This window comes from Bufo bufo, chromosome 10 (assembly GCF_905171765.1).
Source record: "Bufo bufo chromosome 10, aBufBuf1.1, whole genome shotgun sequence".
Classification (NCBI taxonomy): domain Eukaryota; kingdom Metazoa; phylum Chordata; class Amphibia; order Anura; family Bufonidae; genus Bufo; species Bufo bufo.
In genome coordinates, this window is record NC_053398.1 from 56,785,079 (window position 1) to 56,811,055 (window position 25,977).

The 25,977-nt window shown below is 45.4% G+C and overlaps 1 protein-coding gene across 1 annotated transcript; it reads right to left on the reverse strand.

Moving 5' to 3' along the window:
* Positions 1 to 11,272: 11,272 nt before the first annotated feature.
* On the reverse strand, positions 11,273 to 22,781 carry LOC120980464. Its single transcript, XM_040409593.1, has 4 exons — positions 22,608 to 22,781; positions 21,426 to 22,095; positions 20,140 to 20,448; positions 11,273 to 12,174 (listed from the first exon to the last, which is right to left on the reverse strand). Exons 2-4 carry the CDS (start codon positions 22,087 to 22,089, stop codon positions 11,909 to 11,911), a joined length of 1,239 nt encoding a protein of 412 aa, XP_040265527.1. The 5' UTR covers positions 22,090 to 22,095; positions 22,608 to 22,781; the 3' UTR covers positions 11,273 to 11,908.
* Positions 22,782 to 25,977: the final 3,196 nt, after the last annotated feature.

The following is a 25,977-nucleotide window of genomic DNA, read 5'->3' on the forward strand; positions in this document are numbered from 1 at the left end:
ATGATGAGAGGCATATGGGGGCTAATGATGAGAGGCATATGGGGGCTAATGATGAGAGGCATATGGGGGCTAATGATGAGAGGCATATGGGGGCTAATGATGAGAGGCATATGGGGGCTAATGATGAGAGGCATATGGGGGCTAATGATGAGGCATATGGGGGCTAATGATGAGAGGCATATGGGGGCTAATGATGAGAGGCATATGGGGGCTAATGATGAGAGGCATATGGGGGCTAATGATGAGAGGCATATGGGGGCTAATATGATGAGAGGCAGCATATGGGGGCTAATGATGAGAGGCATATGGGGGCTAATGATGAGAGGCATATGGGGGCTAATGATTAGAGGCATATGGGGGCTAATGATGAGGCATATGGGGGCTAATGATGAGGCATATGGGGGCTAATGATGAGGCATATGGGGGCTAATGATTAGAGGCATATGGGGGCTAATGATTAGAGGCATATGGGGGCTAATGATTAGAGGCATATGGGGGCTAATGATGAGAGGCATATGGGGGCTAATGATGAGAGGCATATGGGGGCTAATGATGAGGCATATGGGGGGTAATGATGAGAGGCAGCATTTGGGGGCTAATGATTAGAGGCATATGGGGGCTAATGATTAGAGGCATATGGGGGCTAATGATGAGAGGCAGCATATGGGGGCTAATGATGAGAGGCAGCATATGGGGGCTAATGATTAGAGGCATATGGGGGCTAATGATTAGAGGCATATGGGGGCTAATGATGAGGCATATGGGGGCTAATGATGAGGCATATGGGGGCTAATGATGAGAGGCATATGGGGGCTAATGATGAGAGGCATATGGGGGCTAATGATGAGAGGCATATGGGGGCTAATGAGAGGCATATGGGGGCTAATGATGAGAGGCATATGGGGGCTAATGATGAGGCATATGGGGGCTAATGATGAGAGGCAGCATATGGGGGCTAATGATTAGAGGCATATGGGGGCTAATGATTAGAGGCATATGGGGGCTAATGATTAGAGGCATATGGGGGCTAATGATGAGAGGCATATGGGGGCTAATGATGAGAGGCATATGGGGGCTAATGATGAGAGGCATATGGGGGCTAATGATGAGAGGCATATGGGGGCTAATGATGAGAGGCATATGGGGGCTAATGATGAGAGGCATATGGGGGCTAATGATGAGAGGCATATGGGGGCTAATGATGAGAGGCATATGGGGGCTAATGATGAGAGGCATATGGGGGCTAATGATGAGAGGCATATGGGGGGCTAATGATGAGAGGCATATGGGGGCTAATGATGAGAGGCATATGGGGGCTAATGATGAGAGGCATATGGGGGCTAATGATGAGAGGCATATGGGGGCTAATGATGAGAGGCATATGGGGGCTAATGATGAGAGGCATATGGGGGCTAATGATGAGAGGCATATGGGGGCTAATGATGAGAGGCATATGGGGGCTAATGATGAGGCATATGGGGGCTAATATGATGAGAGGCAGCATATGGGGGCTAATGATGAGAGGCATATGGGGGCTAATGAGAGGCATATGGGGGCTAATGAGAGGCATAATAAGTGTCATCCACAGATGCCCCCATAACAGTGTGTCTTCCACAGATCCACCATAACAGTACGCCTGCGCACTGCTGAGAGACAGAAAGAAGGGGAAAGAATCCGCGGAAGCAAGCAGAGGACGGCACAGCAGACGACTGAATAGCTTCTTTTGTAAGTAAATAGTTTTATTATAAATGTATCCCTGCAGACCGCAATTCTCTCATATTTTGTAATCTTATTTATATATACTTATTTTGTTTTTGCCCCCCCCATTTTTGACTGTGGTATCTTTGTGCCCCCCCTATATATTATTCCTAGAGTCGCCACTGGGTAATTGGATCTTTCATGCGGTCACCTAAATAATCATTTGCTGGCAGCATACCATGCCATCTCATCAGCCTCTGCTGCCAACAAACAATGATTTTATATGGGGGCAAGTGATGGCATTAGAGATCACTGCTCCCCATACTGTGGAGGGGATCGCTGCCTGTAAATGCAGAGGTCTCCATCACCGACGAGCAGGCGATTGCTGGGAAGGAACGTTTCCTTCCCTACAATCACCTGCTCAATTGAGAAGAGTAAAGGGGCTTTTAGTAATTACAATGGCACCTTTCAAGGGGGTTGAATAAGTTTAGTGTACAAAACTGAAGTTAATGTTTTGGAACCAGGTCCAAGTAAGGACAAACGTGGTCCAAGAAAGGACAACTGACAGGGTGATCCACCCAAAACTCAGACGTGTGTGGGAGTGAGGGCTAGTCAGGGGTGCACCTAGCCTTTCTGCTGCCCGAGTTGAAAACTGAAACGGCGCCCTCACCCCCTCAGTGCCAATTTCTTAACCCATCCCCTTTGCCACAATGAAAACGCTCATTGCCCATGGCCCTTTCGCCCCCCCTTCCCTTTTGTCTCTACCTGGTGCTGCCTCACCAGGCCTCATTGGTGGTGCACCCCTGGGGCTAGTCCATCTGGCCTGATCCCCCTGAAGACCTACTCCTACAAATTTTCTATAAGAAAATCCACGGCACCTCCGTATGGTGAAGAAATTGTGTCCTTTATTCACCCATGCAACGTTTCAGTCCACTTGCTGGGACTTTTTTCAAGCAATACTATTGCTTGAATAAAGTCCCAGTAACTGGACTGAAACGTTGCATGGGTGAATAAAGGACACATCTTCTTCACCATACGGAGGTGCCGTGGAATATACAGTCAAGTCCATAAATATTGGGACATGGACACAACTCTAACATTTTTGGCTCTATACACCACCACAATGGAATCGAAATGAAACTAACAAGATGTGCTTTACCTGCAGACTGTTAGCTTTAATTTGAGGGTATTTACATCCAAATCAGGTGAACGGTGTAGGAATTACAACAGTTTGCATATGTGCCTCCCACTTGTTAAGGGACCAAAAGTAATGGGACAGAATAATAATCCTAAATCAAACTTTCACTTTTTAATACTTGGTTGCAAATCCTTTGCAGTCAATTACAGCCTGAAGTCTGGAACGCATAGACATCACCAGACGCTGGGTTTCTGTCACGGCCATGGCTTTTGCCGTGACTCCTTACCGCATGCGGTTGCCTGCGGTTTAGTTTGTGTGTTCAACCACAGGTGAGGGTCGCTGTGTGTGGCCTCACTTGTGGTTGCCGCGGGCAACTAGTTGTGTTCTGTAATTGTCAGCAGAGCAGCCTGAGCGGCGCTAGGCAGCTTGCTGCTTTGGCATGCGGTCTCACCTGACTTCCTTTCTGTTAGGTGTGTGTGTGTGTGTATGGTGTGCACTGTTTTATGTTACCTGTGCACTGGGACCTTTCCCCTCACTGTGGCTGTCCGTGGCAACGTTTAGTATGTGTACATGTGGTGGCAGTGTCCCGGCCTTCGGGCTGACTCCCAGGACACGCTTGCCACCCATGTCGTTGCCTGCGGCAACAGCCACAGTGTGTTTGTAGTTTGGACACTTCCCTTTTTATGTTTCCCTTCCCTGGTGCTGGAAGGTTAACTCCCTTTCAGTGTGTGAGAGTCACGGGGTGTGTCTGACTGTTGGATGTGGCCTCTTGGCCTATAAAGCCTCAGTGTTTGGCATGGGTTGCTTCAGCCATGTGTAGCTGGAGCAGCCTCCTGTGTATATCACCTGCCAGTGGGGGCCACCCTTGTGGTCATAGGTTTATCTGTGAAGTATATGTTATGTTTGCATGATGTTCAGTTGATGTTTCCCCTTATTTCCTGTTTAGTGCAACTATGGATGTCCTGGGTACCTGTGTGTTATGTGTGCTATGTCCCTTTGTGTTCTGTGGACATGAGTAGTGCATGCATGGGTTCCAGTCAGCGTGGCTGTGACAGGTACGTGTGGAACTTGTTTAGTTCGCCTGTCATATCTGTATGTTGTATGTGATCCCCCATTCCTCGCAGCTTGGCCAGTGAGACCCCGGTTCCTCCGTGTCCAGAAGGAACAGGCCGTCTTACCCCGACTCCTAGTTCAGGGACCGGTCGGAGGGTGAGTTAGGGATCCGAGGTTCCTGAGCATGGGCCCTCCTACCTTCAAGGTCGGCCCATGCAGCTAGGAGTTAGGGTCAGGTTAGGGATGTGTTAGGAGGTGACCTGCTCCCTATCCTGTTGTCCTGGCCGAGCCGCCTTACATCTTCTGTCATCGCACGGCTGAGGATTTTCCCCATCCTCAGCCGTGACAGTTTCATCCCTGGTGATGCTCTGCCAGGCAACTACTGCAGCTGTCTTCAGTTCCTGCTTGTTCTTGGGGCATTTTCCCTTCAGTTTTGTCTTCAGCAAGTGAAATGCATGCTCAATCGGATTCAGGTCAGGTGATTGACTTGACCATTGCATAACATTGCACTTCTTGCCCTTAAAAAAAACTCTTTGGTTGCTTTTGCAGTATGCTTTGGGTCATTGTCCATCTGCACTGTGAAGCGCTGTCCAATGAGTTCTGAAGCATTTGGCTGAATATGAGCAGATAATATGGCCCGAAACTCTTCAGAATTCATCCTGCTGCTTTTGTCAGCAGTCACATCATCAATAAATACAAGACAACCAGTTCCATTGGCAGCCATACATGCCCACGCCATGACACTACCACCACCATGCTTTACTGATGAGGTGGTATGCTTAGGATCATGAGCAGTTCCTTTCCTTCTTCATACTCTTCTCTTCCCATCACTCTGGTACAAGTTTATCTTGGTCTCATCTGTCCATAGGATGTTGTTCCAGAACTGTGAAGGCTTTTTTAGATGTCGTTTGGCGAATTCTAATCTGGCCTTCCTGTTTTTGAAGCTCATCAATGGTTTACATCTTATGGTGAACCCTCTGTAGTTACTCTGGTAAAGTCTTCTTTGATTGTTGACTTTGACACACATACACCTACCTCCTGGAGAGTATTCTTGATCTGGCCAACTGTTGTGAAGGGTGTTTTCTTCACCAGGGAAAGAATTCTTCGGTCATCCACCACAGTTGTTTTCCGTGGGCTTACGGGTCTTCTGGTGTTGCTGAGCTCACCGATGCATTCCTTCTTTTTAAGAATGTTCCAAACAGTTATTTTGGCCGCGCCTAATGTTTTTGCTATCTCTCTGATGGGTTTGTTTTGTTTTTTCAGCCTAATGATGGCTTGCTTCACTGATAGTGACAGCTCTTTGGATCTCATCTTGAGAGTTGACAGCAACAGATTCCAAATGCAAATAGCACACGTGAAATGAACTCTGGACCTTTTATCTGCTCATTGTAATTGGGATAATGAGGGAATAACACACACCTGGCCATGGAACAGCCGAGAAGCCAATTGTCCCATTACTTTTGATGCCTTAACAAGTGGGAGGCACATATGCAAACTGTTGTAATTCCTACACCGTTCACCTGATTTGGATGTAAATACCCTCAAATTAAAGCTGAGTTAACCGCTTGCCGCCACGCTAACGCCGAAAGGCGTCATTGCGGCGGCTCCCCCAGGCTACGCTAACGCCAATAGGCGTCATCTCGCATGAGCCGAGATTTCCTGTGAACGCGCGCACACAGGCGCGCGCGCTCACAGGAACGGAAGGTAAGAGAGTTGATCTCCAGCCTGCCAGCGGCAATCGTTCGCTGGCAGGCTGGAGATGTGTTTTTTTTAACCCCTAACAGGTATATTAGACGCTGTTTTGATAACAGCGTCTAATATACCTGCTACCTGGTCCTCTGGTGGTCCCCTTTGTTTGGATCGACCACCAGAGGACACAGGTAGCTCAGTAAAGTAGCACCAAGCACCACTACACTACACCCCCCCCCCCCCGTCACTTATTAACCCCTTATTAGCCCCTGATCACCCCATATAGACTCCCTGATCACCCCCCTGTCATTGATTACCCCCCTGTCATTGATCACACCGCTGTAAAGCTCCATTCAGACGTCCGCATGATTTTTACGGATCCACTGATAGATGGATCGGATCCGCAAAACGCATACGGACGTCTGAATGGAGCCTTACAGGGGCGTGATCAATGACTGTGGTGATCACCCCATATAGACTCCCTCATCACCCCCCTGTCATTGATCACACCCCTGTAAAGCTCCATTCAGACGTCCGCATGATTTTTACGGATCCACTGATAGATGGATCGGATCCGCAAAACGCACACGGACGTCTGAATGGAGCCTTACAGGGGCGTGATCAATGACTGTGGTGATCACCCCATATAGACTCCCTGATCACCCCCCTGTCATTGATTACCCCCCTGTCATTGGTGATCAATGACAGGGGGGTAATCAATGACAGGGGGGTGATCAGGGAGTCTATATGGGGTGATCACCACAGTCATTGATCACGCCCCTGTAAGGCTCCATTCAGACGTCCGTGTGCGTTTTGCGGATCCGATCCATCTATCAGTGGATCCGTAAAAATCATGCGGACGTCTGAATGGAGCTTTACAGGGGTGTGATCAATGACAGGGGGGTGATGAGGGAGTCTATATGGGGTGATCACCACAGTCATTGATCACGCCCCTGTAAGGCTCCATTCAGACGTCCGTATGCGTTTTGCGGATCCGATCCATCTATCAGTGGATCCGTAAAAATCATGCGGACGTCTGAATGGAGCTTTACACCCCTGTAAAGCTCCATTCAGACGTCCGCATGATTTTTACGGATCCACTGATAGATGGATTGGATCCGCAAAACGCATACGGACGTCTGAATGGAGCCTTACAGGGGCGTGATCAATGACTGTGGTGATCACCCCATATAGACTCCCTCATCACCCCCCTGTCATTGATCACACCCCTGTCATTGATCACCCCCCCTGTCAGGCTGCATTCAGATGTCCGTATGATTTTTACGGATCCACGGATCGGATCCGCAAAACACATACGGACATCTGAATGGAGCCTTATAGGGGGGTGATCAATGACAGGGGGGTGATCACCCCATATAGACTCCCTGATCACCCCCCCTGTCATTGATCACCCCCCCGTCATTGATCACCCCCCTGTCAGGCTCCATTCAGACATTTTTTTGGCCCAAGTTAGCGGAAATTATTATTTTTTTCTTACAAAGTCTCATATTCCACTAACTTGTGTCAAAAAATTAAATCTCACATGAACTCACCCTACCCCTCACGGAATCCAAATGCGTAAAATTTTTTAGACATTTATATTCCAGACTTCTTCTCACGCTTTAGGGCCCCTAGAATGCCAGGGCAGTATAAATACCCCACATGTGACCCCATTTCGGAAAGAAGACACCCCCAGGTATTCCGTGAGGGGCATATTGATTCCATGAAAGATTGAAATTTTTGTCCCAAGTTAGCGGAAAGGGAGACTTTGTGAGAAAAAAAATAAAAAATATCAATTTCCGCTAACTTGTGCCAAAAAAAAAAAAATTCTATGAACTCGCCATGCCCCTCATTGAATACCTTGGGGTGTCTTCTTTCCAAAATGGGGTCACATGTGGGGTATTTATACTGCCCTGGCATTCTAGGGGCCCCAAAGCGTGAGAAGAAGTCTGGTATCCAAATGTCTAAAAATGCCCTCCTAAAAGGAATTTGGGCACCTTTGCGCATCTAGGCTGCAAAAAAAGTGTCACACATCTGGTATCGCCGTACTCAGGAGAAGTTGGGGAATGTGTTTTGGGGTGTCATTTTACATATACCCATGCTGGGTGAGATAAATATCTTGGTCAAATGCCAACTTTGTATAATAAAATGGGAAAAGTTGTCTTTTGCCAAGATATTTCTCTCACCCAGCATGGGTATATGTAAAATGACCCCCCAAAACACATTCCCCAACTTCTCCTGAATACGGCGATACCACATGTGTGACACTTTTTTGCAGCCTAGGTGGGCAAAGGGGCCCATATTCCAAAGAGCACCTTTAGGATTTCACAGGTCATTTACCTACTTACCACACATTAGGGCCCCTGGAAAATGCCAGGGCAGTATAACTACCCCACAAGTGACCCCATTTTGGAAAGAAGACACCCCAAGGTATTCCGTGAGGGGCATGGCGAGTTCCTAGAATTTTTTATTTTTTGTCACAAGTTAGTGGAAAATGATGATTTTTTTTTTTCTTACAAAGTCTCATATTCCACTAACTTGTGACAAAAAATAAAAACTTCCACGAACTCACTATGCCCATCAGCGAATACCTTGGGGTGTCTTCTTTCCAAAATGGGGTCACTTGTGGGGTAGTTATACTGCCCTGGCATTCTAGGGGCCCAAATGTGTGGTAAGGAGTTTGAAATCAAATTCTGTAAAAAATGACCAGTGAAATCCGAAAGGTGCTCTTTGGAATATGGGCCCCTTTGCCCACCTAGGCTGCAAAAAAGTGTCACACATCTGGTATCTCCGTATTCAGGAGAAGTTGGGGAATGTGTTTTGGGGTGTCATTTCACATATACCCATGCTGGGTGAGAGAAATATCTTGGCAAAAGACAACTTTTACCATTTTTTTTATACAAAGTTGTCTTTTGCCAAGATATTTCTCCACCCAGCATGGGTATATGTAAAATGACACCCCAAAACACATTCCCCAACTTCTCCTGAATACGGAGATACTACATGTGCGACACTTTTTTGCAGCCTAGGTGGGCAAAGGGGCCCACATTCCAAAGAGCACCTTTTGGATTTCACCAGCCATTTTTTACAGAATTTGATTTCAAACTCCTTACCACACATTTGGGCCCCTAGAATGCCAGGGCAGTATAACTACCCCACAAGTGACCCCATTTTGGAAAGAAGACATCTCAAGGTATTCGCTGATGGGCATAGTGAGTTCATGGAAGCTTTTATTTTTTGTCAGAAGTTAGTGGAATATGAGACTTTGTAAGAAAAAAAAAAAAAAAAAATCATCATTTTCTGCTAACTTGTGACAAAAAATAAAAAGTTCTATGAACTCACTATGCCCATCAGCGAATACCTTAGGGTGTGTACTTTCTGAAATGGGGTCATTTGTGGGGTGTTTGTACTGTCTGGCCATTGTAGAACCTCAGGAAACATGACAGGTGCTCAGAAAGTCAGAGCTGCTTCAAAAAGCGGAAATTCACATTTTTGTACCATAGTTTGTAAACGCTATAACTTTTACCCAAACCATTTTTTTTTTACCCAAACATTTATTTTTATCAAAGACATGTAGAACAATAAATTTAGAGCAAAATTTATATATGGATCTCGTTTTTTTTTGCAAAATTTTACAACTGAAAGTGAAAAATGTCATTTTTTTGCAAAAAAATCGTTAAATTTCAATTAATAACAAAAAAAGTAAAAATGTCAGCAGCAATGAAATACCACCAAATGAAAGCTCTATTAGTGAGAAGAAAAGGAGGTAAAATTCATTTGGGTGGTAAGTTGCATGACCGAGCAATAAACGGTGAAAGTAGTGTAGTGCAGAAGTGTAAAAAGTGGCCTGGTCTTTAGGGGGGTATAAACCTGTGGTCCTTAAGTGGTTAAAGCACATCTTGTTTGTTTCTTTTCAAATCCATTGTGGTGGTGTATAGAGCCAAAAATGTTACAATTGTGTCGATATCCCAATCTTTATGGACCTGACATAATATATTCATGGAGTGTATTATAGGTTCATACTGTATGTGTGTACATATATAGGGATAATGTGTGATGGTGAAAATAATATGCCTTACCCTGTGTGCATTTTATCAGGTAAATCAATCTCTTCTGAATATTTCTAGACCTGTAATTAAGGTTGCGATTATACAGAACAGCAAATGCTGACATTACAATGTTTCCCGCAGACGGTCTATATGCAATGTGCTGCCTATGATGCAAGGAAAGCAGTTTGCATTTGTCTGCAGATACCAGTTAATAGAAAATATGTTGAGTATTAGCATAATACTGACAGGGGAGGGTGGAAGGGATAATGAGGAAGCGTGAGCAATGAGACTCTCGCCTGAGACAAGGAATACTGGCACACCTGCACATATGCATAAGACAGCGCAATTCTGTATAAAAAGATTTTATTTCAATAAATAGTTCAATAAATAACGATATGTTCCCCGGAGAAAAGTTAGGGAGCAATGAGGACAGAGGGATGTTGGGCACCTTGTTGCTACCCCCTCCATTTGGAGGATGCCCGGTTTCACAGTGTAAATAGGGGATTTAATGCCCGAGGTAATTCAGTCTCCTGTTTGGAAGATTTAAGACACAGATATTGGGGGATGGGCAGGAGTTGGCATGAAAATACCCCTGGAGGGAGGGGAAAAGGATGCTACGTTTCAAGCAGATACCTCATTTTCTCACAATGTCATATATAAAAAAAAAAATAATTATTGCACATAATTCTTGTTGCAAATCATTTTGTAAAAATATTGTCCAATATTATCCATTTTCTGCAAGTAGAAAACCCTGGTATTCAATGTTCATTTTATGATGCAGCCCTGTCCACCGGCTGAAAGGGATTACATTTGTTATCCGTCAGATTAATGTTATGTAATCATTCCAGTTCTTCTTCACCCTAAGCCTTTTGGCCAAAGCATGAATCAGTTGTCTTCAGTTCCAGTGCATGAATTATATATGAATGGGCACATAAAACCGTTGATTACACCATTAATATGCAAATTAACCCTCAGTATGGCGAGGACAAACTGCCTTTCTGTCTATTCACCCCATACTTTTAATAATGTTCTTTTCATATGAGAATAGCTGTATACAAGCTGCATGATCATACATTATAAATATTGGAGCCGCACCAAAAATGGCTGCCACATGTGAGGATGGCAGGTGCGCTTCACATTTTTTGATTTTCACATCAGACGCTTTTGTATTTTTCTAGCCTTCTTTACTCCGTGGTAGTCTGCTGCTCACTAAAGGAGAATAGGAATTAAGGGATAACACACTGCTAAGGAAAGAGCTAGCAACCATAATCTAAATGCTACATACAAATAGGTTTCAGGATTTCTACACTGGCATGATGCTACTACTGTGGTGCCCCATTCTATGGACCAGCCTTGGGTGAATGCAGGACTTTCAATACAACCACTACCTTCTTTCTAATAACTTAAGTCCCTAGTTGGCCGGGCTTACGGAAACTGCCGAGTGCGCCGCCACTCCCTGTTTAGTGAATGGGAGCTACACAACAAGCTATGCTGCTTCCATAACTCCTGCTCGGCTGTTTCCGTATGCCCGGCCACCTGATGCTGTTGCTTAGTCTCATCTTGCTGTGGTGCCAACGACATGAGACATCCCCTTTAAGAAGTTTGAAGGGATTGTCCCAAGAGTTAATCTTATCAGCTATACACAGGACTGGCGATACGTGTCTGATCAGTGGAGGTCCAACTGCTAGGACCCCACCAGTCACAAGAATTGGGCCAGCGGCTCCTGAGTGAAGGGAGCGGCAGTCAAATATGCGCTCTGCCGCTGCAACGGAAGACAAGTACAATCCTCAGGTATCTCCAACAGTCCCACAGAAAATAAATGAAGTGGTAGCACGCATGCTTGTTCACCACTTTATTCATATGGGGGACCACAGAACCCCGGTTATTGTGATGGGTGATCTTTCCAATGGTCGGATCCTCATTGATTAGACACTTATCACCTATCCTGAGTATAAGTTTAAATATTGGGACCACCCCCTTAAAATGTAAAATACATCAATAGCCTCAGTTACAGTTTCATTAAATAATACGGAGGCTGCAGAATTTAGACTAGGAGAGATCAAAAGTCCGTGGGGATTTGGGACTGCAGTTGCAGATTTCATTGCAAGTGAACAGCTGGTCTGCTGGGGTCTGAAGCTGCATTCGCTATTTGCTGGTGGATCCTGACACTGCATTTCAATGATGAGATAGTTTGGAAGGTTTTGCTATTTGTCTTGCTTACTGTGCAACATCAAAATTGGCTTCTTCCATTTTCTTTTTTTTTTTTGTCTTACGCCTTGTCTCACACATCACTCTCAACACCCCTCAGTCTGGGTACAAGGATTCTTGGGGTGATGCCTGCGTTTAGATCTGATTCAAACTCCAGGAGTTGCCCCATGAAATTCAGATTGGGTGATATTATTGGACGCTTCCCCTTCACAAACTTGTAGGCATCTCCCACAGTCATCAGTGTGTGCTTCATCAGATATGCAATGACCACAGTGGCAGAACGAGAGACTCCGGCCTGGCAGTGAATCAGGATGCCTTTGCCTTCCTGTTGTGCCTCTTCTACAATAAGAAAGACAAACCGTGTCAGTTACCAACAATATATCCTCAAGAAATACACAGTAAATGTCTGTTTCCAGTAGTTTATGCTATGCCTAGATCTTGCTGTAGGGGTATGCAAATGGACATGGTAAAGACACAGTAAATATAAGCAGAATAGAGCGAGTACATACAAAAATATATACGTACAAAAGCCCATACAGAGAAAAAAGGTATATTCACATGGCAGATGTCATGCAGACATTTCTTCAACTGTCCCATTTATCTGAATGGGATTTTCAAAAAAAAATCTATTTAATTTCTGTAGAAAGAACCCCTATTGAGATGTAGAAAATGGATTTTCAGTAATTCTGCCAAACACAAATATACCCTAAATGTAAAACATCCAAAAAACTAAACTAAAACCAAATAAAACTGCTCATTCAAATGTATTTGATTGAGAATGAAGCAGGTTCTGGGGGAAAGTAAATGTAGACAAATATGAGCCATATTCCTACAAACTCCATATGTGGCTGTAATTACTGTTCTTTCTGCAATAGGAGACATGACACACTGAACCCGCTCTTGCCCAGGCACTTAGTTGCAGCCTAGGGCACAGTTCTCATGACAGTCTTCACTAGGCAGTCACTTGCTTTGTGGAGAAGCAATTATTTCCCACCAGCCCGAAGGAATCTACTTTAATATACATGGTGTGTAAATGGCACATTTACATTATGCCATATAATGAACTCCACTTCACCAGTAAAAAAAAAAAACCTCCATCATCTACTAAAACAACATGGAGTGGAACATTGTCAGACAGCAGCTCTTCTAGTCTTTGGCCTGAGGAAGAGAGATCAGCATTAAAAGGGTTAACATTTATCATCTAGCCACAGGATAGGTGATAAATGTATGATCTCTAGGGGTCTGATTGCTGGAGTGCTGCAGTCTCTTCAAACAGTTGATTGGGAGTGCGACACCTGGCACCACCTCCACCGATCTGATATTGATGACCTATACACCTTAAAGGGAACCTGTCACCGGGATTTTGGGTATAGAACTGAGGACATGGGTTGCTAGATGGCCGCTAGCACATCCGCAATATCCAGTCCCCATAGCTCTGTGTGCTTTTATTGTGTATAAAAACCGATTTGATACATATGCTAATTAACATAAAAGAGTCATATCTTACTTGTGTGACCAGAGAAGAGTCATATTTTCAAGCTCTGACTCCTCTCAGGTTAATTTGCATATGTATCAAATCGGTTTTTATACTCAATAAAAGCACACAGAGCTATGGGGACTGGGTATTGCAGATGTGCTAGCGGCGATCTAGCAACCCATGTCCTCAGCTCTATACCCAAAATCCTAGTGACAGGTTCCCTTTAAGGTGTACACTATACACTTTAAGGCTAGTTTCACAAAGAATGCCGGGAATCGGCCGGACACAAACCGCAGCATGCAGACATACTGCCTGGTATAGCTTACCATGCAGATTAAAACTCTGTATGCTAAACAGCTGCAGAGAAAACAGGTTTTTATTCATATGCAAATTAGACTTTCGAGCACTAGGAGGCGGGGCCAGTGCCGGATTAACATAGGGGCGTTCGCGCCGGCAGCCCCGGGACTCACATCACTGGGTGGCCCAACGCCAACCTGAACACCCACATACTGCGGCGGGGAACGGGAGCGCATAGTTCCCTGCCCCGCCGCCGATCACCGCCATAGGCTTTAGGCCTAGTAGGCCTGAGGCCTATGTGGTAGTATAAGACCCCTTTCACTCGAGCGAGTTTTCCGTGCGGGTGCGTTGCGTAAAGAGAACGCATAGCACCCACACTGAATCCTGACCCATTTTCAATGGGTCTGTGTACAAGTGTTTTTTTTCACGCATCAGTTCTTCGTTGCGTGAAAAACGCAGCGTGTTCTATATTCAGCGTTTTTCACGCAGCCCTGGCCCCATAAAAGTAAATGGGGCTTCAGTGAAAAACGCATTGCATCCGGAAGCAGGTGCGGATGCAGTGCGTTTTTTACTGATGGATGCTAAGAGATGTGGTTTTTATACCTTTCAGTCTTTTATCATGCGAGTGAAAAATGCATCAAAACGCATTGCACCCGCGTGGAACGCAATCGCAGACCAAAACTGACTGAAGTTGCTTGCAAAATGGTGCGAATTTCATTGAACGCACCCTGAACGCATCTGGACCTAATCAGTCACGCTCGTGTGAAGGAGGCCTAATCCTGGCGCAGGTGTGCATGATGACATTGCGCGCCTGCGTCAGGACGCAGGACCATAAAGATTGCGCACCTGCTGCCTGCCTCACCATCCCGGACACAGGTATGCATTAGCCTTTAGTTTTTTTATTTTCTGTGTGTGCTAACTTTGGGGGGCAGAGGAGGACATGGGGGCAAATTACTACATGGGGCAAATTACTTAATGGGGGCAGTGTAGGGGAAATTACTACATTGAGCAGTGTGGGGGAAATTACTATATGGGGGCAGTTTGGAGGCATTGCTATTAGGGGACATTATTTTTGGGGACACTATACAGGCATTATTACCTGGAGCAAAATATAGGGTGTTATTACTGGGGGCACTCTAGGGGACATTATAGAGACTGTAGACACTATAGGGACCTTTGGGGTAATTTATCAAACTGGTGTAAAGTAGAACTGGCTTAGTTACCCATAGCAACAGATTCCACCTTTCATTTTTGACAGCTCCTTTGGAAAATGAAAGGTGGAAACTGATAAATGACCCCAATTATGAGAAATCTAATATGTCTGTGTAACAAACTTTGGAGAAGAGATGCGGCTGAAAGAATTTGTCATGGTGGTCTGGGTCAGGCTACTTTCACACTATTTTATTCTGCTGGCCTTATATTATTTTCATATTGTACTCTGGTCAGCACACTATGCACCACTGCCGTGGTTGGCTCTCTCATTGATCCTTACCTCACATTATTATTTACATATTTTCTGTATATGGTTCATGAGCTGGTCACTGTACCTTATGCACCATCATGATTCCATTATTATCATTTATATGTTCATGTATTTTGTGACCTTGTGGTCATCCAGGGTGGCGCTTGTTCTCTCCTTCCCTGCTCCCCCTCCCCTGTCTGTGGCATCAATTGTATATGTGTCTTTTTATCATGTTCTTGATTCAATAAAATATTAATTTTGCTATTATTATTATTATTTTTGGTACTTTGAGCTTCTTTTCTCTCGTTTTCTACTTTCACTCTAGCGGCACGGACCTCCGGCAGGCTGTTTCGTCGGGTTAACAGCCTGTCGGATCAGTCCTGCCGCTAGTGACCGTGTGCCTCCGGACTGCCACTCCGTCCCCATTGACTATAATGGGGGCGTAGTTCCGGCGAGAGGCTGCCGGAATAAAACTACGACATGTCTGACATTTATTCCGGCAGCCTCTCGCCGTGCCTCGCTGGAACTCCGCCCCCACAGACTGCCGGAGGTCCGTGCCGCTAGTGTGAAAGTAGCCTCAAACGGAGGAGAAGAGGAAAGAAAAGATCTACATGACAGGAGAGGTCACTGAATGTAACAGGTATGTGGTGCTGTATTCCCTTATATGTAGGGCTGGCTCACAACTAAAATGGAGGGAGGGTCCCGAGTTGGGTAGACAGCCCCGGGCCTATCATGCACTTAATCCACCCTTGGGCGGGGCCGAATCATTTGAGCACCGATTTGTAAAACCCCTTTTGCTCTGCACACTCCCCCCTCTCCTTGATTGACATGGCTAGACATCAGCATGGGGAGAGCAGAGCTGTGTTCTAGCATCTACACATCATATACTTTATGTACTATAGCTTAACCACGCTGAGATCTGCTCAGAAAGAGAATATATATTTTATTTTTACTGCTTTATTCACAGACACAATATATGATTATAAAGACACTTGGAGATAAGTACTTGGTTTTGCATGTAGAGATGCCAGGTTTGAATCCTGGGAAAGACTTACATAAACTTGTTTTTCTGTTATTTTTCTCTCTCTCTCTCTCTCTCTCTCTCATTTAATCCATAATAAAAGGCTGTACTACAATACATAATATACAGTAGTATGGTCTTTTATTGATTAAGTGTTTTTTTTATTTATTCACAGGCACAATATGATTATAAAGAAACCAGCAATATTTACAGTATATAATTAGCTTTTTATGCATAAAAACATTATTCTTAATATGATAAGGATATAGACTTATATTATTTTCCTCCACATTGAACCCATAATAAGTCTATATCCTTATCATATTAAGAATAATGTTTTTATGCATAAAAAGCTAATAAATTATATACTGTAAATATTGCTGGTTTCTTTATAATCATATTGTGCCTGTGAATAAATAAAAAAAACACTTCATCAATAAAAGACCATACTACTGTATATTATGTATTGTAGTACAGCCTTTTATTATGGATTAAATGAGAGATAGAGAGAGAACAGAAAAACAAGGTTTATATAAGTCTTTCCCAGGATTCAAACCTGGGATCTCTACATTCAAAACCAAGTACTTACCAAGCTATAGCATTACCACATAGAGATGCAAGTTTTTTCTATTGTTATAAGCTAATTGTGAGGAATATGGATTATTATTTTATGTCAGCCATGTTCCCACACCAGCCATCAGCTGTCCCGATAGCAGAGGTAGTAAACTCCACAGGAGGGACCTGCTTCAAAGCCCAGCCATATGGCAGAGAACTTCTTGCAGGCCACATTTGTTTACAAATTTCTGACCTCCGTTCAGCCAGCCAGGAACCCAGCTAATGGAACAAGAAAAACCTCTCTGCAGGGGTCTGGGCCATTCCCCAGTTCAATCAAAATTTATCAGACATATTGGATCCGGCAGTTCATAAGGAATTATGAATCGCCCGGCCATCACAGGCACAAACCGGATACATATTTGTGTCCCTGTGGTCACGATGAACAGGTCCGTGGTCATAGTCTGGCGGTGGGATGCCAGGGAAGGGAGATATACATACTGTATCTCCCCACAGAAACCACATAACTGTACCAGGTTTGGACTATACTTGTAGCCCGAACCCAGGCGGGTCCGTTGGTCCCAGAACCATCTCCCTGTGACCTTCTGGTCTGAAGCTCTGAACCCTAAAGGGTTTTGTGGGTCATTTGCTGCCAGCCCAGAAGATGGGGGAGGGGCCGGCTACAGATTAAAAGGCTTGGGCCAGCAAGCGGGCAGGTCTTTTCTCTGAAGGAGGGTCACATCGTGCCATGTGTTTAGAGGGACCTGCAACCTGCTGACATCACTGCCCTCCATGTGACTACAGCAAATAACTCATCACCACCCAAAGGACTCCTATACCTGGTAAACTGACTTTTGTTCTGTTTAATCCTGTTTGTACCACGCCATCTGTATTTGTAACCTCAGACCACTGTATATATTCTTTGTGTGTATAGTGTTATTTCTAGTGAGCCCTTAAGGCGATTAAATATATAATTTAATATTGCGCTGTCTTGTATCTCGATCACAAATCCCCACGTCTGTGTTTCGGCCTAGTTATACGCTTCCGAGGGTTGGTTTCTTACCCTATATAATCCCGTTGGCGTACCGGGCTTATATCAAACCAGAAACTGGTGGCAGTCTTCCAGGACTGAGAACGCACTGGGGCAGTGGAAAGGCTCTCTCAGCTTGTTGCCTCTCAGTGCCCATGTGGACAGGAGGAGTCTGTGAAAACTGTACCAAGACTGACCTTACCCGCTCCTCCAGGAGGGCGTAACGTCACGCCTTGGTAACCAGCGACCATACCGTATCTCGCTGGCTCTACGTAGTCGAAGTCCGACGTCAGTCGGGGTACGGTATTCGTCACACTAACTCATATTACTGGTGTCTTTATAATCATATATTGTGCCTGTGAATAAAGCAGTGATATGTAGATTAGCTTTCTGAGCAGATCTCAGTGTGGTACAGCTATAATACATAGAGTACATGATATGTAGATACAAGGACACAGATCTGCCCTCAGCATGTCTAGATCTGTCAATCAAGAGGAGAGTGGAGTGTATAGGGCACAGGGGGTGTTACAAAGCAGTGCTCCAAGGATTCAGCCCCGCCTCCTGGTGCTCCAACTTCTCATTTGCATATAAATACAAGCACAGATTTCTCTGCAGCTGCTTAGCATACAGACAAAAGAAAGGTATTGTTTTAATCAGATGATCAGCTCTACCAGGCTGCCTGGTTTAATAGGGCTGATTCTGGTGACACAGATGCTTTAATCCCTTTAAAGAGGACCTTTCATGGGTTTGTGTCACCGCCAGCTCTCTGAGAAGGTCTGGCAGACGTTCTTCTGTACCTCTTGCATGATGTTCTTTGTTTTGGTTTCACTTTGTCATCTCCTTTCCTTCTCCCAGCTGTCACCTATTTACACTAATTGCCTCCCTTTATATTCCCTCCCATACTGCCTCACTTTGCGGTTTATACTACTTCCTGGATTGAAGTGATCACTGCTGGAGACCTCTGTTCCTGCTTGTTCAGATAAGTCCTTTCATGTATTGTGTTTTCTTGCTGGCTTGATTCTAGGTGACCCTGACTCCCTTCGTATTAAGTGCAGGGAGCCGGTTGTTGTGTCCCCTCACTATTATAGGGTTTTCAGGTGTCACACAGTCTAGGTACGAGGGCATGCAATCGTCTACCTCAGAGACCCTTGTATGTGCTTAGCAGTCAGGGTGAGCTCTTAGGGTTTTACAGGGGTCACCTTTATGCTCCTTAGTTTGGGATCAAGCCAGTTGGATGTTTATCCATAACTTCCAGCTATCTGCAACATCATCCGTGACAGTTTGTAGTAAGGAGATAAATATCTGTACCTGCGGGGGCACCCCCCGCTTTGCTGCCACCCTGCCTGGTTTTTTAAAATAGCGCTCCTGCCCCCCCCCCCCCCCGCAAATTTTGCCCTCAGTATTCTAATACTGAGCATCGGGGAGGAGACGCAGTCTCTCTGTGGGAGTCTCCTTTTCCCCTTGCTGTAGCGCTGTCCAATCGCAGCGCAGAGCGTCACAGCCAACGCCCACAGAGAAAGACTGCGTCTCCTCCCCATTGCTCCAATGCTCAGTATTAGCATACTGAGTGCGAAATTTGCAGGGTGTCATAACAGGATACCGGAGCGCTATTTAAAAAAAAACAGGCAGGGTGGCAGCACAGCGGGGGGTACCCCGCAGGTACAGATATTTATCTCACTTACTACAAACCCATAAAAGGTCCTCTTTAATTTAAAGAAGAAAATGTTTCCCAGAAACTACCCATGAAGTAAAGTTTACTATCCTCTTTCATTCATGAATGTCAGCAATGAATCATTGATGGCATCTCTATAAAACAGGTATTTTCATATCACATTACTGCTGTTACAGACACCTTCACATATCATTTATGTTCAACTCTACTACAAAATTAAAAACACTATTCTAAGCGATTTGTACCATAGGTTCTCAATATATCAGTAGTAATAAATCAGAGCACCTAGACGTTAGTAATCTGACTGACCTCCTCAATTACAATGGCTTGTGTGAGAATTCTCCCCAATTAAATACTGGTCACTCGTGCTTCAATCATAGAGGTGTTGGTTGCATTTGCATGACTGAAGCCATTAGGTGTGGTTAAACTGCCTCAGGAGAGGTGTTTCAGATGCATTGTATGCACCATGACCTGAATGAATGAGAACTTTCACAGACAGGTTCTCAGCCTGTGGTACATGTAACCCAGGGGATGCATGCCATGTCTCTAAGGTGGTACGCTCTGCTCATGCTATGCTTTTAATAGGCAGCACTGTGTATGGTTTTAGCATTTGGGGAATTTTGGGGGGCTAGGCATAGTAATATTGAGCAGCACTGAATCTAGGTTATAGTGGACCAATTAATGGGTTTGTGTTTTATAGTATATCTGATGTAAGTTTTAAATTATGTGTCTTTTTAGGTGATGAATGGAGGACGGAGCGTGGCTTTCTGATTTTCCTTTAGAAGAAACTTACCAATGAATTCAAAGGCCTCCTCAAAGTACTGACGGAGGTCCTGCTTACTATTATCAGTGGCCGGCAATCTCTTGTAACGCAAGGCTCCGGATTCAGCGTGGTAGAGAGGCAGGTGGGTGGTGACGTTCAGGACATGTCCTATATTTAGAGTTACCATGCGACCCAAGTCTTGGGCATCCTTTTCATTGCCCAAATAGAGGAAAGGCAAAATTAGGCTCAATTCAGCTTTTTCAACGTCAGGAGACAATGGTGGAGCTGGAGTCACTTCTGGTGGTATAACACAGTCATCCGAAGGGGGGTCAGCCATAACTGCCAGAAAATGACAGTGTTAAGATATCACAAACCCTAAAATACACGATCATTGGAATACAAGTAACAACTGAAAGGTATGGGCTCTGTCCATAATGGAGCCTGTAACAACCAGGCCTGATCCATATCTGAACAGATACCAGCTATAATCCTTATTGACCCCAACTATCTATAATGGGCCCACAGGGATTTAGATTTTTTTTATCATCATTTTTTCCAAACACAACATTTGCTGCCATGTTTTGTTCTATAATGTAATTTGGATTTTAAGATTGGTGCTCTTTAAGAAATTCCTTCTTTTGCTCTGTATCACCATGCAGGGGGTCGAGTCAGAAACGCATAGGTGTAACTACGTGTGACACAAATAAAAGCAGAGCTCTCTCATTCTTTTCTGTTTATGAGGTGACTTTTCATGACTTGTTACATGATGTAATTGAATGACAGTCGACTGTCTCCAACCGACAAGTTCCTACTTGGACTGCACATTATGTCACCAGATATCTATGTGGATAGGTCCTAGTCACCATTGTATTACACATGTGCATCTGTTATCCATGATTCATTTCCTCTCATCCCTTCATTATGATTTAGGTTTTCCTATGTGTGCATTACCTAATAAAATGTCGATTTGGTCTTTTCCCTGAAATCTCTTCTATTTTACATCCCTTTACAGAATTAGCAAATGATTATGAATTTGTGAGCAGAAATAATGTTGTCAAGTACAATTTTCTGGTTCCTCAGTGGTTCTCTATTGTACCTCTGGTGGTAATTTCAGCTTACACGGACAGGTATAAACATTAGAAATGCCTCCTGTCGACCTTCATTTGTATTAAAGATATATCAAGGCTTCATTTTACAAAAGGCCACGTAATTTGCTAGTTTTCTCTTAGGCAACATCATAAACTTGCTAAAAAAATAAATAATCAATCAAACCTACAGAGCATGATAAAAAATGTTTAGGTATGTTCATGAATTACCTCTTCCTCCTGCAGAATTTTCACTCAAGGGCTCCAGAAGAAGGTATAAACTTTGAAGTCTTCTATTTGTCCTAACTGGAGACTTTGGTGGTGGAGTGGGGGGAGGAGGAGAGCATGGAGGCACTGGATCATCTACCTCCAATCCCTCTAAACCTCTACAGTCCAGTAACAGTGGTGTCCCTCCAAGCATTCCCCCATGTGTCCGAGACATAATTTTCCGTGCCAGCTCATCTGGCCAAATGGCCCGTACACTATAGTCATCGTCATCATAGCTTACCCTTGAACTACCAATAAATTGTGGGTCAAACGTCACAATAGGATCACAGCTGCAAGATGAACCCACTGACTTCCTTGGAGGGCGAAGCAGTCGCCAACAGCCTCGGCAGCCACATTTTAGAGGGTGAAGAGCCCAACGGAAACATGAAGGGGATCGTGGGGAGGATGATGGAGGAGAACTCCTTCGACGAGGTTCCCGTGGCCAGCGGGGAGGTTGGAGTTGGGGAAGCAGTCCAGGCAGAGTGAGGTCAGCATGGGATGGTGCCCTATGTCCCAGCTGAAAACCACGGACCTCAGGGGCCATTCTTGATTGTGGAGTAGAACGTAATGGAAGGGAGCGGGGACGAGGCAGGGGGGCTGAACGATCTTCTAAAGGCACAGGGGGCATGATGCTGATAAGAGAAAAAAAATCAAAACGATATAGACATTAACACATAGTACTGCAGCCTGCATTATTTCATACATTACATCTCATTCATGGCTGTGGAAGTTCTGCAGAAAATAAGGCACATTTCAAATCCAACTTTTAGCAAAAACAGGAAGACTATGCAAACAGTCCCTAGATACCAGTCAATGGCCATGACCAAGAACATGAATGTCAGCACAGTCCTAGGGCTATGTATGTAAAGAGCACATCTATGAAGTCCGATCCTTCCCGTCCGCTCTGCAGTAGATGCCTCTCCTTCATCTGCACAGACCACCTTCACATAATGCAGGGTTTCTACAACCCCCCAACCGCAGGACACAGGGAGGCACATGCATCACCTCCATCCACACATGTATTCTGCACACAGATGTTACCTTGCCTGGTGCATTGTCCCGCTAAATAAAGCGCAGACTGCTGGTCCGCATAGGAATATGGTAATGCAGGTAATGGCACACACACAGCGGTGCTGCGGAGCTCACCTGTCAGCTGCTCCCCTCCTCGGCACACTCGGGCTGCTGTGCACTCGCCCTCATGTGTGCATGTCCTCCTCCTCCCGGGTGTCACGTCCTTTGTGTCAGCGACTTGTGAGCCCACCACAGTGTGTGCAGGGCGACACTGAATGGAGAGCCGTCAGCCCCTCCCCCTCCACGCGAGATGACATCACCGCCGACCAATCAGGGCTCGCCCTTATTGTACAACTAGACAAAACAGCCCGGGCCGATTACCGGCTCACGTTCTGCTGATTGTAGAGAACAGCAGCACAAAGCCTGGCAGACAGTGACCGGCACACAACCGGGGTCCCTGCGCCGTGTCCTGTCCATGTACCAGCTATACAGCATAGCCCTCACGGATAGTAATAGGGTAAAGGCTAAATACTATAAGGACCTCCTGACGTCACAGTATCACGTGACACACGTGGGTCGGCATCCAGCGAGCTCTGCTATCAGGCACTAGCTGACTGCAGAGTAGGAAGGTCAGGGATTGCTGAGAGGGGAGAGAGTCTGACAGTGCTGGAGAGGTGGATGTGACTGCTGAGGAGGGGCTGACAATTGTATGCAGCGGGGGATTCTGTGTGGGATTATATACTGGGGGGGGGGGGGGGACTGCTGTGTCAATGTTCCCTTACCCGTAGTAAACTACACAGATTGGATGCACAGAATCCAGCATTTTATTAATATGCAAATAAATCTCAGCATACAATCCCACACACAACTCCCCCCACCCCCCTCTCAGCATAATTCCACAAGGCACCCCCCCTCCATACAATCTCACACGGCAGCCCCCCTCCATACAATCTCACACGGCAGCCCCCCCTCCACACAATCTCACACGGCAGCCCCCCCTCCATACAATCTCACACGGCAGCCCCCACTCCATACAATCTCACACAGCAGCCCCCCTCCATACAATCTAATACGGCACCCCCCCTCCATACAATCTCACACGGCAGCCCCCCCTCCATACAATCTCACACGGCAGCCCCCCCTCCATACAATCTCACACGGCAGCCCCCCCTCCATACAATCTCACACGGCAGCCCCCCCTCCATACAATCTCACACGGCAGCCCCCTCCATACAATCTCACACGGCAGCCCCCCCTCCATACAATCTCACACGGCAGCCCCCCTCCATACAATCTCACACGGCAGCCCCCCTCCATACAATCTCACACGGCAGCCCCCCCTCCATACAATCTCACACGGCAGCCCCCTCCATACAATCTCACACGGCAGCCCCCCCTCCATACAATCTCACACGGCAGCCCCCCTCCATACAATCTCACACGGCAGCCCCCCCTCCATACAATCTCACACGGCAGCCCCCTCCATACAATCTCACACAGCAGCCCCCCTCCATACAATCTCATACAGCAGCCCCCCCTCCATACAATCTCACACGGCAGCCCCCCTCCACACAATCTCACACAGCAGCCCCCCCTCCACACAATCTCACACAGCAGCCCCCCCTCCACACAATCTCACACGGCAGCCCCCCCCCCCCCCCCAGGCATACGATCCTAGTTATCATGTCTCCCCTGTCTGATATCTTCTCCTGTACATGTAGAGGAGTAATCTGCCAGTTTTCTTGTCTTCAATAAGAACTAATAGTTTTACCAAAAAAAAAATTAAATTAACTTGTTTTTTCCCACTATCCACTGGCGTTCTTCTGTCTGCTTGGAGCTTGTAGCTGTGGATAGAGATCGGCACAGACGTCTACAAGGACCCCACAGACCTCCTCACTAAACAGCCTGCTGACCTGCATTTACTGCTACAAGTGGCCTCCCTGCATTGTATAATGTTTTAACCCCTTCCCAGCTGCCCAATGTAAATATACAGTAAGTCGGCAGTTTGGTATTTAGAGATGGCGCCTGCTCGTGAGCACCATATCCCCGGGGGCCTGGTGTTTTAAACGACAGGCACCCAGGAAATTCTGTATGCAATTGACAATAACATTGATTGCACACATTTAAGCCCTCAGATGCTATGGTTAAATGGGGCCACAGCATCTGGGAGCTGAAAAACCATGAGCAGGTGCTCCCCCTAGCGAGGATCAGGGGAGCCGGATTGTGTGTGCAGCAACCTCAGGCCTCCTGATTGATCCAAGGCTGCCACAGCTATGTCCCTATGAGGACCCTGCCTGTGCATGAGAGAGACAGTCTAATGATTGCTGGTTCAGGTTACCTGGGGGAATTATTAAAAAGTGTAACAAAAACAAATAAATAAACAGCATAGGTATCGACACATGTGAAACCGCCTGTACTATTAAGGCTACTTTCACACCTGCGTTTGGTGCGGATCCGTCTGGTATCTGCACAGACGGATCCGCACCTATAATGCAAACGCTTGGATCCGTTCAGAACGGATCCGTTTGCATTACCATGAAAAAAAAAAAAAAATTTTTTTTTTTTTTTTGTTCATGATAATGCAAACGGATCCGTTCAGACTTTACATTGAAAGTCAATGGGGGAGGGATCGGTTTGAAAATTGAGCCATACTGTGTCAACTTCAAACGGATCCGTCCCCATTGACTTACATTGTAAGTCTGGACGGATCCGTTCGCCTCCGCACGGCCAGGCGGACATCCGAACGCTGCAAGCAGCGTTCAGGTGTCCGCCTGCTGAGCGGAGCGGAGGACAAACGCTGCCAGACTGATGCATTCTGAGCGGATCCGCCTCCACTCAGAATGCATTAGGACTGGACGGATCCGTTCGGGGCCGCTTGTGAGAGCCTTCAAACGGAACTCACAAGCGGAGCCCCGAACGCTAGTGTGAAAGTAGCCTTAAATATAAAAACATACACGGAGAATGGCGTAATGAGGATAAAAACAAAAAAATTGCTGATTTGTCACTATTTTGTCATTTCACCTCCCCAACAATTTTTTATAAAAAGAAATCAAAAAATAATATGGCATTAGTAAAAACAGCTCTGTACATGTAAAAATAAAAAATTTATGGGGGTCAGAATATGGCGATGTAAAAAAAAAATATTTTTCATATTAAAAATCAAGAAAAACTATATAAATTACTGTAATTGTACTGACCCGGAGAATAAAGGGAACAGGTCAGTTTTATCTTATAGGGAACGCTGTAAAAACAAAACCCATGAAACTATATAAATGTGGTATCGCTGTAATCGTACTGACTCGGAGAATGAAGAGAACAGGTCAGTTTTATCTCATAGGGACCACTGTAAAAACAAAACCCATAAAACTGGTGGAATTGACTTTTGTTTTCCAATTCCACCTCATTTGGAATTAATTTTTCAGGTTTCCACTACATCATATGCAGTATAAAATTACTAGAAAGTACAACTTACCCCACAAAAAGTAAACCCTTACATTGCTATGTG

Excerpts from the sequence above, each read along its gene's own strand:
- LOC120980464 (XM_040409593.1), bottom strand. The coding sequence starts at position 22,089 with ATGCCCCCTGTGCCTTTAGAAGATCGTTCAGCCCCCCTGCCTCGTCCC. Across the intron at positions 20,449-21,425 it reads AAATTCTGCAGGAGGAAGAG|TTATGGCTGACCCCCCTTCG; the intron begins GTAATTCATGAA and ends ATTTTCTGGCAG. Across the intron at positions 12,175-20,139 it reads GGAGGCCTTTGAATTCATTG|AAGAGGCACAACAGGAAGGC; the intron begins GTAAGTTTCTTC and ends TTCTTATTGTAG.